The sequence below is a fragment of the Nicotiana tabacum genome, chromosome 22, assembly GCF_000715075.1.
Source record: "Nicotiana tabacum cultivar K326 chromosome 22, ASM71507v2, whole genome shotgun sequence".
NCBI lineage: Eukaryota > Viridiplantae > Streptophyta > Magnoliopsida > Solanales > Solanaceae > Nicotiana > Nicotiana tabacum.
The window spans coordinates 17,107,109-17,125,675 of NC_134101.1; the positions used below are offsets into that span (position 1 = coordinate 17,107,109).

Below are 18,567 nucleotides of genomic sequence, written 5' to 3' on the forward strand. Positions count from 1 at the left end.
AATTGTGTAAAAACCCAAATTTTCTACTAAGTAATAACCTGATTTCCTTCTTATTTGAGTTCCATCAGCATGTGTGTATCCGACTATACTAGAATAGCATGCCTACTTGCCTTAACTGTTTACTTGAATTACGTGCAACATATTTAATAAATTTACCTGTCTTTCCTAAACTGGTACTTAGGTTTAACTATAGAATTCAGTGCCGTAACTATTGAATTCTATTGTTTGGCTGCATATTTACTTTGGAACTACGGAACGGTATTCCGGGAGATCCCCCTGTACTACATATTTACTTTGGGACTACGAAACGGTATTGCCGGAGATCTCCCTGTACTGCATATTTACTTTGGGACTACGAAATGGTATTCCGGGAGATCCCCCTGTTCTGTGCATTTACGTTGGGTCTACGAGACTGTATCTCGGAAAATCCCCTGTTGTTATCTCTGTGTACTGAGCTGTTGTCTTCTATGATTTCATTCTTTTTAAATTTCAGTCTTTATTTTACTGCGGTATTTTATTCTATCTTGTGTTATTATATATATACCAGTAGGGCCTTGACCTGACCTCGTCACTACTCGACCGAGGTTAGGCTTGTCACTTACTGGGTACCGATTGTGGTATACTCATGCTACTCTTCTGCACATGTTTTTCGTGTGCAGATCCAGGTACTCCTTATCAGCCGCACTATCAATAAGCCGGGACAGCTTTGGAGACTTCAAGGTATATCTGCCACGTCCGCAGACCTCGGAGTCCCCTTCTACTCTTCCCCATGTCCATTATCTTCTATATTTTCTTTTGATAGACTCTGTTGTATAGAAACACTAGATTTTCCTCCTGTAAATTGTGATTCACGATGTTTTGGGTTTTGGAAATACTGTGTAGTATATTAAGGAGTTGGTTATTTTACATGCCAAATGGCATGGTACTCAGTTATAGTGTTATTGTTACAGTTAGTTGTTAAATTTATGTTTTCATTTCATTTATTCCGCAAAATGTTAGGCTTACCTAGTCATAGAGACTAGGAGCCATCATGATGTCATACAGAGGGGAAATTGGTTCATAACAAGTTGGTATCAGAGCTCTAGGTTCATAGGTGTCGTGAGTCACAAGCCGATTTATTAGAGTCTCGTGGATCGGTATGGAGACGTCTGTACTTATCTTCGGGAGGCTATGGAACTATTAGAAAACTTTCACTACTTTGATTCCTTGTCGTGCGAAAATTGTTGACTTCAAAAATTCTAAACTTCTTTATTTTATTCTCTCACTATATTGTGAGGACACGTACGATGCGGATCTGATGACCAGGCATTCGTGCCCCTGCTAGAGCCGCGAAAGGCCGGGGTCGGGGTAGAGGCCGAGGACGTCCACGTGGTGCAGCCAGAGCACCCGCACGAGCTGCTATAGAGGAGCCCCCAGTAGCTCCAGCTGGAGGGAAGACACCTGAGGTACTTGTTTTTGCACCAGCCCTCTAGGAGACTCTAACCAGTTTCTGAGCATGTTCAACACCTTAGATTAGGCTGGATTGATCCCACTTGCTCCTGCCACATCTCAGGCTGGGGGAGGAGCACAGACTCCCGTCGCCGGTACTCCAGAGCAGCGGGTTCAGGTCGACCAGGTTCCAGAGATTGTACCAATGCAGCCGGTAGCTCCAGCTCAGCCCGAGGTTAGGGAAGCAGCTTCTGAGGTGGAGCATCTCAGACTTGAGAGGTACAAGAAGTACCACCCACCTACCTTCAGCGGATTGGCTACAGATGATGCTTAGGGTTTTCTAGAAAAGTGTCATCGTATTCTCCGTACTATGGGCTTAGTGGAGACGAGCGGGGTTTCTTTTACTATATTCCAGCTTAGAGGAGCAGCCTATCAGTGGTGGCATGCTTATGAGCCGAGTAGTTCGAATGAGGCAGTTTCACTTACATGGACTCAGTTCTCGGACATGTTTTTGAGAGAGTATGTCCCTCAAAGCCTCAGGGACTCATGGCGCACGGAGTTTGAGTAGTTGCGCCAAGGATCCATGATTGTGTCAGAGTATGTAGCCTATTTCAGTGATTTGGCCCGACATGCACCAACCTTGGTTGCCACAGTTCGAGAGAGGGTTCGACGGTTTATTGAGGGACTCTACCCCAATATTCAGATTAGTATGGCGAGGGAGTTGGAGATGGATATTTCTTATCAGTAGGTTGTGAGTATTGCCAGGAGATTGGAGGGCATTCTTGCCCGGGATAGAGAGGAGAGGGAGGCCAAGAGGTCTCGGGAGACTGGTTCTTATTCCGGTGCTCGTGCCCCAGCAGCTCGCCATGGTAGGGGTTATGTGAGTCGCCCCGTTCATTCAGCTCTTCCAGCCGCCAGCGGTGTCCCAACCCCTTATAGTCCCCAGGAGCCTTATTATGCATCGCCAGTATCTAGTGTCCCTCCTGCACAAGGTGTTCCTAGCGGCCAGTCCAGCAGATCTGGTCAGAGCCAATCACAACAACCACGCCCCCCCAGAGCTTTTTTTGAGTATGGCGACACTCGCCATATGGTGAGGGATTGCCCCAGATTTAGGAGGGGTGCACTTCTACAGACTTCTCAGCCACAGCGTGCTCCACCGGGTCCTCAGGCTATGATTACAGCACCAGCTGCCACCCCACCTGCTCAGCCAGCCCGAGGTGGAGATCGGGGAGGTAGAGGTCGCCCTAGAGGGGGAGGCCAGGCCAAATATTATGCCCTTCCTGCTCGTACAGAGGTAGTCACTTCTGATTCTGTCATTACAGGTATTGTTCCAGTCTGTCATAGAGATGCGTCGGTATTATTTGACCCAGGCTCTACATTTTCCTATGTGTCCTCTTATTTTGCCCCGTATTTGGGCATATCGCAGGATTCTTTGAGTTCCCATGTTTATGTATCTACTCCTATGGGAGATTCACTTGTTGTGGACCGCATGTGTCGGTCGTGTTTGATTACTGTTAGTGGTTTTAAGATCAAAGCCGACTTATTATTGCTAAGCATGGTAGATTTTGATGTTATCTTGGGCATGGACTGGTTGTCGCCCCATTATGCTATTCTTGATTGTCACGCTAAGACCGTGACGCTGTCTATGTCAGGTTTACCGCAATTAGAGTGGAGAGGTACCTTAGAGTATACTCCCAGTAGAGTTATTTCATTTCTTAAAGATCAATGAATGGTTGAGAAGGGGTGTGACGCGTATCTAGCTTATGTGAGAGATGTCAGTATTGATACCCCTACAGTTGAATCAGTTCTAGTAGTGAGGGACTTTCCAGATGTGATCCTAGCTGATCTTCCGAGCATGCCGCCCTGTCAGAGATATTGATTTTGGCATTGATTTGTTGCCAGGGACTCAGCCCATCTCTATTCCTCCATATCGTATGGCTCCTCCTGAATTGAAGGGGTTGAAGGAAAAGTTGCAGGAGTTGCTTGATAAGGGCTTCATTCGGCCGAGTATGTCACCTTGGGGTGCTCCTGTCTTATTTGTGAAGAAGAAAGATGGCTCTATGCGGATGTGTGTTAATTACCGCCAGTTGAACAAGGTCACAATGAAGAATAAGTATCCATTGCCTCGTATTGATGACTTATTTGATAAGTTATAGGGTGACAAATTATTTTTCAAGATTGACTTACGTTCAGGCTATCATCAGTTGAAGATTCGAGAGCCAGTTATCCCGAAGACTGCTTTCAGGACCAGATCTGGTCACTATGAGTTTCTTGTTATATCTTTTGGGCTGACCAATGCCCCGACTACTTTTATGCACTTGATGCACAGTGTGTTCCGGCCTTATCTTGACTCATTCACCATTGTGTTTATTGTCGACATTCTGGTGTACTCCCAGACTCGGGAGAATCATGAGCAGCACCTGAGGACTGTGCTTCAGACTTTAAGGGAAAAGCAGTTATATGCAAAATTTTCAAAGTGTGAGTTTTGTCTAGACTCAGTGGTATTCTTGGGTCATATAGTATTGAGTGAGGGGATCAAGGTAGATCCGAAGAAGATTGAAGCAGTGTAGACTTGGCCTAGACCGTCCTCAACTACAGAGATCCGGAGTTTTCTTGGTTTGGTATGGTATTACCGTCGATTTGTAGAGGGTTTCTATTCTATTGCTACACCTATGACCAAATTGACCTAGAAGGGTGCTCCGTTTAGGTGGACCGAAGAGTGTAAGGAGAGCTTCCAAAAGCTCAAGACAGCTTTGACTACAGCCCCAGTATTGGTGTTGCCTACAGGTTCAGGGTCTTATACTGTATATTGTGATGCATCGTGGATTGGTATCGGCACGGTGTTGATGCAGGACGGTAGGGTGATTGCCTACGCATCTAGACAGCTGAAGGTGCAAGAAAAGAAATATCCTGTCCACGACCTGGAATTAGCAGCTATTGTTCATGCCTTGAAGATTTGGCGGCATTATTTGTACGGTGTTCCTTGTGAGATTTACACCGATCACCATAGTTTGCAGCATCTATTCAAGCAGAAGGATCTTAATTTGCGTCAAAGGAGGTAGTTGGAGTTACTTAAGGATTATGATATCACCATTCTCTATCATCCCGGGAAGGCAATGTGGTGGCCGATGCCTTAAGTCGTAAGGCAGAGAGTTTGGGGAGTTTAGCATATCTACCAGCAGCAGAGAGGCCATTAGCGTTGGATGTTCAGGACTTAGCCAGCCAGTATGTGAGATTGGATATTTCTAATCCGAGTCGAGTATTGGCTTATGTGGTCTCTCGGTTTTCTCTTTATGATCATATCAGGGAGCATCAGTACGATGACCCCATCTGCTCGTCCTTCAGGACAGGGTTCGACGAGGTGATGCTAGAGATGTCACTATTGGATATGATGGTGCATTGAGGATGCAAGGCAGGCTATGTGTGCCCAATGTAGATGGTTCGCGTGAGTTGATTCTCCAAGAGGCTCACAGTTCGCAGTACTCTATTCATCTGGGTGCCGCAAAGATGTATCAGGACTTGAGACAACATTACTAGTGGAGGAGGATAAAGAAGAACATAGTAGAGTATGTGGCCCGATGTCTAAATTGCCAGCAGGTGAAGTATGAGCATCAGCATCCAGGTGGGTTGCTTCAGAAGTTAGAGATTCTGGAGTGGAAATGGGAGCGAATCACTATGGATTTCATTGTTGGACTCCCACGGACTCAGCGAAAGTTTGATGCAGTTTGGGTGATTGTGGACAGGCTAACCAAGTCAACTCATTTCATTTCTGTGATGACTACCTATTCTTCCGAGCAGTTGGCTCGAATTTATGTCTGCTCATGGCGTACCGGTATCCATCATCTATGACCGGGGTACGCAATTTACATCACGGTTCTGGAGAGCTGTACAACATGATTTGGGTACTTGGGTTGAGTTGAGCACAACATTTCACCCTCAAACAGATGGACAGTCTGAGCGCACTATTCAGATACTGGAGGATATGCTCCGTTCGTGTGTGATAGATTTTGGGGGTGCTTGGGATCAGTTCTTTCCACTTGCAGAGTTTGCCTACAACAACAGCTACCAGTCGAGCATTCAGATGGCTCCATATGAGGCCTTGTATGGTAGGTGGTGCCGGTCTCTAGTTGGTTGGTTCGAACCGGGCGAGGCTAGACTATTGGGTGCAGACTTGGTTTAGGATGCCTTGGAGAGGGTTAAGGTGATTCAGGATAGACTTCTCACAGCCCAGTCCAGACAGAAGAGTTATGCAGACCGGAAGGTTCGCGATGTTGTATTCATGGTTGGTGAGCGGGTCTTGCTCCAGGTTTCTCCTATGAAGGGTGTTATGAGGTTCGGGAAGAAGGGCAAGTTGAGGTATATTTTGAGATTCTTGAGAGAGTTGGGGAGGTGGCTTACAGACTTGCACTAGCACCTAGTCTCTCTACAGTTCATCCAGTGTTACATGTTTCCATGCTCCGGAAGTATCACGGCGATCTATCTCATGTGTTAGACTGCAGTTCAGTTCAGTTGGACAAGGATCTATCTTATGTTGAGGAACCGGTGACTATTTTGGACAGGCAGGTTCGAAAGCTGAGGTCAAATGACATTGCTTCTGTGAAGGTTCAGTGGAGAGGTCATCCGGTCAAGGAGGCGACTTGGGAGACCGAGTAGGATATGGGCAGCCGTTATCCTCATCTTTTCACCACTTCAGGTATGTCTCTATGCTCGTTCGAGGACGAACAATTGTTTTAAGAGGGGGAAGATGTAACGACCCGGCCAGTCATTTTTTTCCCTACTAAAGAGAAGGGTAAATTGTCCTCACACTACAACATTTTAGGTCTTTAGCCACCCCTGAAAAGTGTGGCCTAAACTATCAAAAAGTGTGGCATTTGATCAAAAGCCACACTTTTTAACTTTAAGCAACGCTTTTCTAGGGGTGGCCTAAACTAGCGTAACCTTTTCCCTAAGACAACGCTTCTTAAGTGGTGTTTTAAAGGCCACACTTCAAAAGTGTGGCCTATAAGGTACAAATGCTACGGATGTAATGCCTCGTGTGGCAACATTTTTCATGTCCTAAGGCTACATGTTTAAATCATTGCCTTTTTGTAATGACTCGGCCAGTCGTTTTAAAAGTTGTAGCCCCACTCCCCTATTTACTGCTCATTTTGTGCTTTATAACTGTTATGTAACTTGTCGTGGTAGTCGGTTCGGGTCCGGTAAGGTTTTGGAATGAATTGGAACACTTAGTTCTAAATTTTAAAGCTTAAGTTCAAATAGGGACCGAATGTCGACTTATGTACAAACGACCCCAGAATAGAATTTTGATGATTCCAACAGCTCCATATGGTGATTTTGGACTTAGGGGCGTGTTCGAAATTTTATTTGGAATAGCTAAAATAGGAATTTATGTTTGAAAGTTTGATCGGGGAGTTGACTTTTTGATATCAGGGTCGGAATCCAGTTCCGAAACTTTTTTAGATCAGTTATGTCATTTATGACTTATGTGCAAAATGTGAGGTCAATCGGACTTGATTTAATAGGTTTCGACATCGAATGGAGAAGTTAGAAATTCTTAAGTTTTATTAAATTTGAATTGGGGTGTGAATTGTGATTTTATCATTGTTTGATGTGATTTGAGGTTTCAAATAAGTTCGTATGATGTTTTAGGACTTGTTGGTGTTTTTGGTTGAGGTCCCGAGGGCCTCGGGTGAGTTTCGGATGGTTAACGGATCAAAAGTTGGACATAAATAGCTGCTGCAAAAGCTGTTGCAATTTTCTTCTGCTCGAAATGCAAAAATCGAGCCCAGGATCGAAGCCCAAAAATCGAGCCCAGGATCGAAGCCCAGAAATCGAGCCCAGGGTCGAAGGCCAGGGTCGAGGGCCAGGATCGAAGCCCAAAAATCGAGCCCAGGGTCGAAGGCCAGGGTCGAGGGCCAGGGTCGAGGCTCAGGATCGAGGGCCATGATCGAAGGCTCAGGATCGAGGGCCATGATCGAAGGCCAGAATCGAGGGCCATGATCGAAGGCCAGGATCAAGGCCAGGATCGAAGCCATGATCGATGCCTAGGATCGAAGGTCAGGATCAAGTCCCAGGATCGAGGGCCATGATCGAAGCCATGATCGAGGTCCATGATCGAAGCCTTGATCGAGGACCAGGATCAAGGCAGGACCGAGGGCTGACTAGACAAAATTATAAAACAGGGGACTTCGCCCCTTGTGCCATTTTTGACGAATTAGAGCTTGGGGAGAGGCGATTTTTGGGATATTTTCAAAGAAAACATCGGGATAAGTGTTCTTAAATCAATTATGGTTAGATTACCCGAATCCATTATTTGTTTTCACCATTTAATTAGTATTTTGAGATTGAAATTTGGGAAATTTTAAAAAATTCATAGAAACGAATTTTTGAGATTTCGGTGTCGATTCGGAGTCAGATTTGAGTGAAACTGGTATGGTTGGACTCGTAATTGAATGGGTTATCGGATTGTGTGAGTTTTGCCAGATTCCGAGGCGTGGCCCCTTCGGGCAATTTTTGAGTTAATTTCAGATTTTTTATTGAAAAGAAAATATAGTATTTTCTTATGAAATTGATTCGTATAATTTTTGTTGACTGTATCGAATTATTTTGGCTAGATTCGAGCCATTCAGAGTCGGATATTCGTGGATAAGGCATTCTTATCGATTGATTGAGCTTGGTTCGATGTAAGTGGCTTGCCTAACTTTGTGTGGGGGAACTCCCCGTAGGATTTGTATTGTTTTTGATATATGAGCGTCGTGTACGTGAAGTGACGGGTACGTACACAGGCTAATTGTATAAAAACCCGATTTTTCTACTAAGTAATAACCTGATTTCCTTCTTATTTGAGTTCCATCAGCATGTGTGGCATCCAACTAGACTAGAATAGCATGCGTACTTGCCTTAATTGTTTACTTGAACTACGTGCAATATATTTAGTGAATTTACCTGTTTTTCCTTAACTGGTACTTAGGTTGAACTGTAGAATTTCGTGCCTTAACTATTGAATTCTATTATTTGTCTGCATATTTACTTTGGGACTACAGAACAGTATTCCGGGAGATCCTCTTGTACTGCATATTTACTTTGGGACTGCGAAACGGTATTTTCAGTAGATCCTCATGTACTGCATATTTACTTTGGGACTACAGAATGGTATTCCGGGATATCCTCCTGTACTGCATATTTACTATTCCTGGAGATTCCCCTATACTGCATATTTACTTTGGGACTACGGAACGGTATTCTGGGAGATCCCCCTGTACTGCATATTTACTTTGGGACTACGATACTTTGGGACTACGAAACGGTATTGCGGGAGATCCCCCTGTACTGCATATTTAATTTGGGACTACGAAACGGTATTCCGGGAGACCCCCCTGTTCTGCACATTTACTTTGGGACTACGAGACGGTATCTCGGGAAATCCCCTGTTGTTATCTCTGCGTACTGAGCTGTTGTCTTCTATGATTTCATTCTTATTAAATTTCAGTCTTTATTTTACTGCGGTATTTCATTCTACCTTGTGTTATTATATATATACCAGTAGGGCCCTGACCTGACCTCGTCACTACTCTACCGAGGTTAGACTTGGCACGTATTGGGTACCGATTGTGGTGTACTCATGCTACTCTTTTGCACATATTTTTCGTGTGCAGATCCATGTACTCCTTATCAGCCGCACTATCAGTGAGTCGGGACAACTTTGGAGATTTCAAGGTATATCTGCCGCGTCCGCAGACCTCGGAGTCCTCTTCTACTCTTCCTCATATCCATTATCTTATGTATTTTCTTTTGATAGACTCTGATGTATAGAAACACTAGATTTTCCTCCTGTAGTTTGTGATTCACGACGTTTCGGGTTTTGGGAATGCTGTGTAGTATATTGAGGAGTTGGTTATTGTACATGCCAAATGGCATGGTACTCAGTTATAGTGTTATTGCTACAGTTAGTTATTAAATTTATGTTTTAATTTTATTTATTCCGCAAAATGTTAGGCTTACCTAGTCATAGAGACTAGGTGCCGTCACGACGTCATACAAAGGGGAAATTGGGTCGTGACACTTTTCTACCTTGAGGCCACCCTTATAAAGTGTTGCCTTTGTTAATAATTTCATATATCGTAATCACATTTATCATCAAAAGTATGTATTATTATCATAAATTTTGAGATTATTGCAAAAGTGTGTAGATCTTAAACGCAACATTAATCAACATATAAATAACCAAAAAATAGATTCAAGTGCATAGACTTACAATGAACTTTGAAAAAGAAATATGTATCATGTACTACATTAACTAATAAAGCAAATTTTCTAAAGGTAAGCTACTAGAAATGAATTATACAATATCTGATGTATTCTATCATGAATAACACTTTAAAACACATTATATTGCTAAAGCTAGTATACATTAGAAACCCAATTTGTTATCCCTTGGTCCTTATCACCCTTCACACCAATCTCCTAATTTTGCAACTGATCTATTTTCGGCAGCTTGACCACTCTAGTAATCTAAGCAACATGTGAGCTTTCCTTGTTCAAATGAGCAAAAACTTCTGAAAGTTTTTGGGCCTTAAGTTCCCTAATTGTAATCTCTTTGTTATTTTCAGTGGTTTTGCCTTCCCATACCTGCAATTGAGACAAAAAAATATGCATTGTTTGTTATAGCCTGCTACTATTTGAAAAAACTCTCTATGCCAGATGCAATTAGATAATATTAGATGAGTACTATAATGTTGGAGGGGTTTAAATATGTGAAAGCATTAATTGGAGGGGGGAAGGGGGATATTGAAAGGGGAAAATCTAATTTTCTCAAAAATCTTAAAAAGATCAGCACTCTTAGCGGATAAAAGTCGTTGAAGTACTTGGCAAATAAACTTTTAAAATAAATAGAAATATGGCTACTAGAGAAATACTTATAAATTAATTCTACCATTTCATTTATCAGAATAGAATTAAGAAGTATGAGTAAACAAGTTATCAAATAAACTAACGTACTATTGTTGCCTTATATGAGATAAGGTGCAGATCCAGATAAAAATATTTAGGTGCTTTGATAGATTGTAGATCATACTGACTTGTTTAACTACCAGTTTTCTTTTCCTCTTTCACTCATTGCCACTTTTTACTTTACTCATCTCACGCACATAGAAAACAATCCAGCAGCAACCTGCAAGCACCATCACTAAGATTATTTCTATGCGTATATATGCGAGTCAATAAGCAGAAGCTTTCCAACAAATACTGAAAGAGACTTATATTATTAAAAAGTATGACAAGTCTTTGTGGAATATAACACTTCTCTCTACATGTGATATTAAGAACAAATAAGAATAAACTTGCAAGTTTAACTAATTAGAATGGCTTCTAAATATATTGTCATCAACATGCTATTTTTCATTTTCTTCATATTTCATATCTTATCTACTTTATATTTTATTTGCGGGGCCTAATTTTTCAACAGATTACTAATCAGACAGAAAAGACAAACAATTTTAATAAGTTTGAGTACCCTTCAATCTATTAAGGAAAAGAGCAACTATTTCTACCTCTCGATCCTGCACGTTCTTCCTGAAGGTCAAATGCTCATTGTTGTTTCCTTTACATTCAGCAATTGAAGCATCCTTGAGTGTTGTAAGATGGTAGATATCTTGGAATAAATCTTACAAAACTATAATCTACCATCAATGGATCTTTCTACTTCTAGATTATGTTAATAGACTAAAATGTGAGTCAACTGATTCTTTTAAAAGCATATGAATTACATTATGATAAGCATAACTTCTTACAATAATAACTACCAACTATCATAAACTAAGAGAACTAAGAAATAAAGAAGGTAGGACTTCAAAGTACAGATCATTTTTATCCAACAACCGATACAACAAAATATTGGTCAACATAGAGAAAATAAGAGAAAGGCTCAGAGAAGATGCAAGTGGTATAAGTAAAGCAACTTATCAATTATTGGTGAAGCATTCACAAATAGAATGTATATGACCATCAAAACATCAAGCACTAGTTAAGCATCATGTCCTTTTTTTCATGAAGTAAAAGGAGTCAAGAGGATGCAAACAAAATTACAATTGAGAAAAGAATATGTTTGCTCATGGACAAAAGCTAATACAAAACTAAGGAGCAGTTATGCATTTGATGTTACAATTTGCTCCTTTTCTTGTTTCAATTAAGCAGTATATTGCTATCCACTGCTTTCATAGAAGAGTATTGGCATGTTGCACAACTCCACTAACTGGGCATTGTATATTAACAAGTTATTTTATATCAAACTCTTATACTTGATTTTTTTTTATTCTTAACTAGATGGCTTGTATATGATGGCAACTTTTCTAGAAGCAACTGGTTCCAAATAACCAAATGCTAAGAAGTATTGATAGCGTAAAATATTATAGAATGACTAAAAATTTATACCCAAAAGCAGCGTATGTATCATAGGTATTGTACAAGTCATACACATGTCATTATCATAAGCTGCAATCTGACATCTTAAGGATGTCTAACAGCACGTTGACACTAGTGTTATCACAAAAATAGGAACACAATCAATAAAAATACCATAGTCCCTTAGTTGTTGTTTTATCCGCATAAATTGAGTACAACAAAATGTTGCTGCCACATATTTAGCCTTAGTTGTAGATAAAGGAACTAAATTCTGATTTTTTGTTCTCCAAAACACCAGACAAGAACCAAAAAAATGTGTTGTTCCTGAAGTGATTTTCCTGTCAACATGAAAACCTGCATAGTCAGCATCAGCATAACCAACTAGATCAAAGCTATACCCTCTAGGATACCATAGACACAGATCAGGAGTCCCTTTAAGATATCTGAGTATCCTCTTGACAACCTTATGATGAGACTCTTTGGAATTTATTTTGGGTGCCTTTATGGATTACTAAAAAATTTGGTTCTTTACCTTACTCCTTAAGCGTAAAGTAAAAGTAAGCAACAAAGTAAATATAATAAATTTTACGTGAAAAATCACTCGGCTCAAAAGGTGCAAAAATCATGACCTACTACGTAGGATTTTCAACTTCAACTTCAACTTCACTAGAATAATGAGTCAAATGTATCGGTTACAAATCTGCAACTCAATACTCTTCAGTACTCTTACTATAGCTATTTGGTTTACAAGTTACTCTAACTTTTAAAAAAAATACTCACTCCAACTCACTAATTGTTTATGACACTTTCATTACAACTCGATTTCCTAAAACACATTTACTAGACTGACTCAAGAAGAATATCATACTGGTACTTGACTTGAGTGTAGAAAAATGTAGTTCTTCAGTTAATGTGCAAAAGGATGATCCAAGCAGTCAAGAAAGATAGTATTTAACTTCCCTAGACTCCGAGTCCTATGAATAGTCAGGTTCTCGTTTGAGAGAACTCCTATTGTTCCAAGGACTCCACAAGTCTTGGACTCTTGTTTCTCACCTATACATGCGTATCTTCTTGGGAAGCAATCCTTATTTAGCAGGCTTCTTCCAATAAACTCGACCTGGGTAACTTTGACATAAAGTTATTGTCTTGCAAAGACGTACAATCATCAACCCCGAGGAGTTGGTCCTTAATCCTAAGAAACTAGTTCTTAGAGTAGTTAAGCAGCTACATTGAGGACCTGGTTCTTAGAACATTTCATCTGAAGAAACTTTGTTAATCATCAAAATGTGAATACTCAATAATAATGAATTTTCCTGAAAAGTTTTTAAGAAGGAAGTGTAGTTGAGAGGATTTATCAGTATTAAACCCCTAATTAAGCTTCTTCATCTTCGATTTGTGTCAAGTTTAGGTGTTAGATCGTTTTCTCGTTGTCTCCCCAAACGAAATATAAATACAAATGTTAAGAAAATTGGAGCTTACATTTAACTCAATTTCAAAGGTTAGCCAATGAAATAAGAATTGCCTAAAATCATATAAGAGATAATATATGAGCTCTCTCAATTGATGCATGCGAGCATAGATTTAAAGCTCTATAGCATGGATATCATAATATAAGAGTACATCATTTGGTAAACCAAAATTAGAGATTGGTCTAATTCTCATACCATGTTAAAAAGAAAATGAGCATTGGGCCTAATTAATCTGAAAGCAAGATCATAAGGTAAACATTTCATAAGTTCATGTAAGCAGACAACATCATTCCCTCAACCAATGTAATATATGTTAAACTGTTTTTCCACCTATTACTTTCCGATCTCCAACTGATCCTATGGAGAAATTTAATTTCTTTTATGATTTGAAGAATAAGCTATACTTGCATGCACACTCATAGTGCAGTTTTTAATAAATTTTGGAATAGAATAACTTATATGTTCATAGTATCATTGTTGAAAGGAAAGAATTCGGGAAAGAAAAGCTAGTTCAGATGAAAGTACCAAGCGCGAAGAAAGCTTATATTTCTTCAATGAGCGAATTCACCAGCTTTTGCTTTTGCTAGTCCTTCCTTTAAAGGGAAATACGAATGATTAAAGAAAGAAGAACCTAGTTTGGGATCTTATTGGACTATTTAGTCTCGACATTTTAACACATTTGGCCGGTCGGTCAAAGTAACTACAACTGCTAACCTTATATATAAGATATATACACAATGTATAAAATATAGATATTCTATGTATATTATACAGAAATATATTAGAAATATATATTTATCGGCTATTATGTTAGGAGACGGCTACATAGTGTAAATGTCCCCCGATCGATCCCCTTATAGTACTCTTGGGCTAAAAATAGAGAAAAGCCCAACCATATTGGGCCACTCTCCTATATACACTGTTAACTTCCCTTTTCATTTCTGTTTGGTCGGTGATAGGATCTCACATGGTCATATCACATATGCCTATCTATTTGGCTATTTCTTTTCTTAGGTCACGTGTTAGATTTGCCCTCTTCGGACAACTATATTTCATTTGCTTATGATTATACGCTTAATCTTTTTAAAAATAAAATGATAAGAACAGTTGTCATACAAATATTCTATTTGTGGTGTTTTTACTACCTAATACAAGATGAGGCACAAATATAAAGCCATTTTCACTATCGTCAACATGGATCATTTATAGGAAAATCAAGTCCCAATGATTTGCCTTGCTTTTAGGGGGAAAGAATATAGCAAAATTTGTTAGAACACAGTATTCTATTTTAGAACAATAAACATGTTCAAAATTGTCTCCTTTGTCGTTTATCGATTATTGTATATAAGAAATTAAAGTTTTTAGATATAATTATTTTATAAGGAATGTTGGGTGAATAAGATGCTGAAGAGGTGAACGCAATGCAGAATAATGCGTGTTGTCATGAATTTTTTTTCCAATTTCTATTGATCGTCTCATTGTAGTTTTACCTAGTCCAAGATAGCTTCACGCCTTGTTATTTTTCAAGATACACAAATTAAAATCCGAAAATTCATCTTAATTCTTGATTTAGTTCCGGAAGAAAGTTTGGCATTTCTTACATTACATGGATCCTTTCTTCTTCTCCTACTTCTACTTCTTTTACAAAGAAATTTAGAGTGACGAATAATAGTGTCAAAATTTATGAAAAATGTATGTTACATTAATGTCAAATGATCATTCTACGAGGCTATGAATTGAATAGTAACCAAAATAAGGCTTTAACAAGCAGAATTTGTACAAGTCGTGCCATAATTTAGTAACGTGAGAGTGAGTTTTCTAACCAAACTCACAAGTCACAACTCTATTTCATCACACGTTAAAAGAGGACACATGACCGTTATTCCAGTTAGCCACATTTTTCCAACTTGCTTCTTTCGTCGTCTCTCCTTCAAAGAAACGCTAGTCTTTCACATATAAAAACTAATAGCCTATTATTAAAAAACTAAAGCACTAACTTTCTTTGCACATTTGTTGTATAATACACAGCATTGGTTACCATTTTTTTTAACTGAGAATAACCCTAATCTAATTGCAATATCCTTGTTTTATTTCCTTCACATGTTCTTGTTTGTTTTGCAAAGCAAACAAACCCCATAATTCTGAGGCAATTCAAGTTTCATTATATGGGGGAAGAAGCAATTTTTGTGCAACAAGGTATGGAAAGTAAGAAAAAAGTTGAACTTCAAGGGAAGAAGATGGAGCTAAAGAGTAACATAAACGAATTTGGAGATGGAGTTTCATGGTATAGAGGAGCAATGCTTGGGAAAGGAAGTTTTGGGCATGTTTATCTGGCTAAATTGAAGAACACCAGATCAAAAAATGGCTACTTGCCATCAGTTATGGCTGTTAAATCCGCTGAAGTTTCTATTTCAGGTTCAATTCAGAAGGAAAGAGAGGTTCTCAATAACATCAAGGGTTGCCCTTACATAATTCGATGCTATGGCGATGAAACTACAACTGGTGAGAATGGTATGATGGTTTATAACTTGTTGCTTGAGTATGGTTCTGGTGGAACCCTAGCTGAGAGGATCAAGAAATTAGGGAACAAAGGATTGCCTGAATTTGAGGTAAGGTCTTATACTAGGTCTATGCTTAAAGGATTGAATTATATTCACGCTATTGGTTATGTTCATTGTGATATGAAACCTGATAATATCCTGCTTGTGTTGAATTCTAGTAAAGGAAGTAATGAATTTAGGGCGAAAATTGGTGATTTGGGATTGGCAAAGAGAGAAAATCAGAGTAAAAAGAGGAGATTGGAGACTTATTGGAGGGGTACTCCTATGTACTTGTCACCTGAAGCTGTAGCTGAAAATGTACAAGAGTCTCCCGCGGATATTTGGGCTCTTGGTTGTATTGTGCTTGAGATGTTAACGGGAAAACCTCCGTGGAATCAGAAGGAAGATATGGATGCTGAGGATGTATTAAAAAAGATTGGGGAAGGGCATGAATTGCCTAAAATTCCAGGCGAATTGTCTAAAGAAGCAAAAGGTTTCCTGAAAGGTTGTTTTGTGAGGAAGCCTAGGTATAGATGGACTGCTGAAATGCTGCTAAATCATCCATTTGTAGAGGGTTTAAGTGATGATGTTGATGGAGTGGAAGAATCAGGTGAGGTTGAAGATATAAATGAAGTTGGTTCTATGCTCTTGGTTACTGAGGCTGACGATGAATTTTCTTGTTCTTTAGAAGATTGGAGCTGCATATCTGAAGAGGACTCCCTTGGTTACTGGTCGGAGGAAGATTCAGAGGTTATGGGGGATGAAATGGCCTCTTATTTTGCTGAGGAACGGATATTAAAAGTAGAAGAAAGGATAAGCGTTAGAAGCTCCAGCATTGATAGTGGTTATAATTGTATGATTGATAAATCAATACAAGTACCTTCAATCCATCAAATAATTCGCCGAAATGTCCTTTAAAATTTACCATTCCTGCAGGTTTCTAGCAATAGATGGTAGGATGGAGATATGATTCATTTATTCCTTACTAGCTACAGCCTCTGTAGATTTTATGCTACTCAAATTGATTGAAATTTAATGATAAGTTTTTAATTCTTTTATACTTATGTCTGCCACAGCTCTACCTTTTCATGGTACTGTTTCCAACTCCTGAACACTCTGAATTTTTGTTTGTTCCTCCATGTTTCTTTCAAGACTAACTGCCCTTTCATTTCTGGATTTCTTTAAAATAAAGGATATGCATATATTAGCTCAGCTTCAATCTATTAGACAATTCTTGTTCGTCAAACTAAGTTCTCTACGTTGTTTGGAACGTGTGCTTGGATCTAAACATGGATTAACAACTGGAAGTGTGTTGTTACTCTTTTTTTTTTTATAGGAATTGTTAAATTAAACGCTTAACTTCTCATGGTTATTATAGGAATTTGGCCGGATAATTAGGATTTTGATCACCATCGTCTCAAGGCGCTGTGTTTCTAGTAGCTTCTTCATCCCTGTCCGCTTACCTTGAAATTTCTGAACCACTTAGCAAATTGGTAAAGATTTCTCTACCAGCTTTTAATGAACTTTTTTCTGACTGGAAGCCGATGGTTAGATTTCCTAATGCTTACTGCAGTGTGCTTATCTGAATATTTATGAATTAGATCCCAACATATGTGTACCGTGATTGTTCTTTAACTAGCCCTTTCCTCAGGGACTGAGTACACGTATAGTTTCACTCTTTTACCACGCTTCATCTATTTCCTATCTATTGGAGGAGGTCAGAAATAAAATTCTCTTTGACGCTTAGATTACTGTTAGGGAAGGAAGAAAAGATAGGTACAAGAAAGTAGGAAATCTTGCGTAGTCATCTGTATCGCTATGATTATGCAGCCTATACAGAGAGGGACAAGAAGCCATTTTAGCTTAATTTAGTTACTTGAGTAGGTATGATAAACTTTCAAGTTTCCTCTATTTGCATTCATGTTATCTTTGAACATGTTGTATTCACAGTGTATCGTTTTCATCTGTCATGAAGTTTGCCACTGATAATGTTCTGTATAGCACAGGTATAGTGTTCTATGGATAATTTTGCCCCCTCTTAACTTGTAAGTTAAGTAACTACAATGAAATTGAACTGCATATGGTAGAAAACCGTGTGAATCATATTAATTTTGACTAGTTCAATATGCAGAAGAATTTTGGAAGATATCCCTGAAACATTCTATTAGAATCAGAGAAGATCAAACGAAGTGAATGAGCAGGAAATTTATGTAAAAATTGTGCTCCATTTGATTGTGAAGAACTAACAGATCTTACCATGACCCTCAATCTTTTACTGTCAATTTCAAGTTCTGTTAAACTCTCTTATCCTCATTTCAAGCCTCTATATTTCCATTTTCATTCATTTTCTGGCTTCATATACAGAGTTACATTTTCGCGTATGTTTGATGCTAAATGCTCTATAACCTATTGGACAGAAACTTAAAAGTAAAGATGAGGGTTCATGTGGAGAACACATTGAATCGAAATTGCTTCCGAGGCAGATGTAAGATGCAAGCCTGAAAATGAACAGTGGATTCTGAATCCAATGATGATGGTGCAGAAGATAACTAGATAAGAAGGAACATAACTAGAAGATAGTAGTATATATCCAGAGTGAGTTGCAGGTATTGAACTAAAGTTTAAGTAGCTTCCTATTTGGGATAGCAGCCACTCCTCCCCTTGTTCTTTCTTTCTTTTATGCTTGTCAGAAAGGAGTTCCCAAGTCTCTTACTAAGGTACTTAATAATATC

At 39.3% G+C, this 18,567-nt stretch overlaps 1 protein-coding gene across 1 annotated transcript; it reads left to right on the forward strand.

Moving 5' to 3' along the window:
• Positions 1-15,222: 15,222 nt before the first annotated feature.
• LOC107794367 (mitogen-activated protein kinase kinase kinase 20-like) lies at positions 15,223-16,893 on the forward strand. The gene has a single exon (XM_016616848.2). It carries the CDS (start codon positions 15,461-15,463, stop codon positions 16,751-16,753), a length of 1,293 nt encoding a protein of 430 aa, XP_016472334.2. The 5' UTR covers positions 15,223-15,460; the 3' UTR covers positions 16,754-16,893.
• The last annotated feature ends 1,674 nt before the right edge of the window (positions 16,894-18,567 follow it).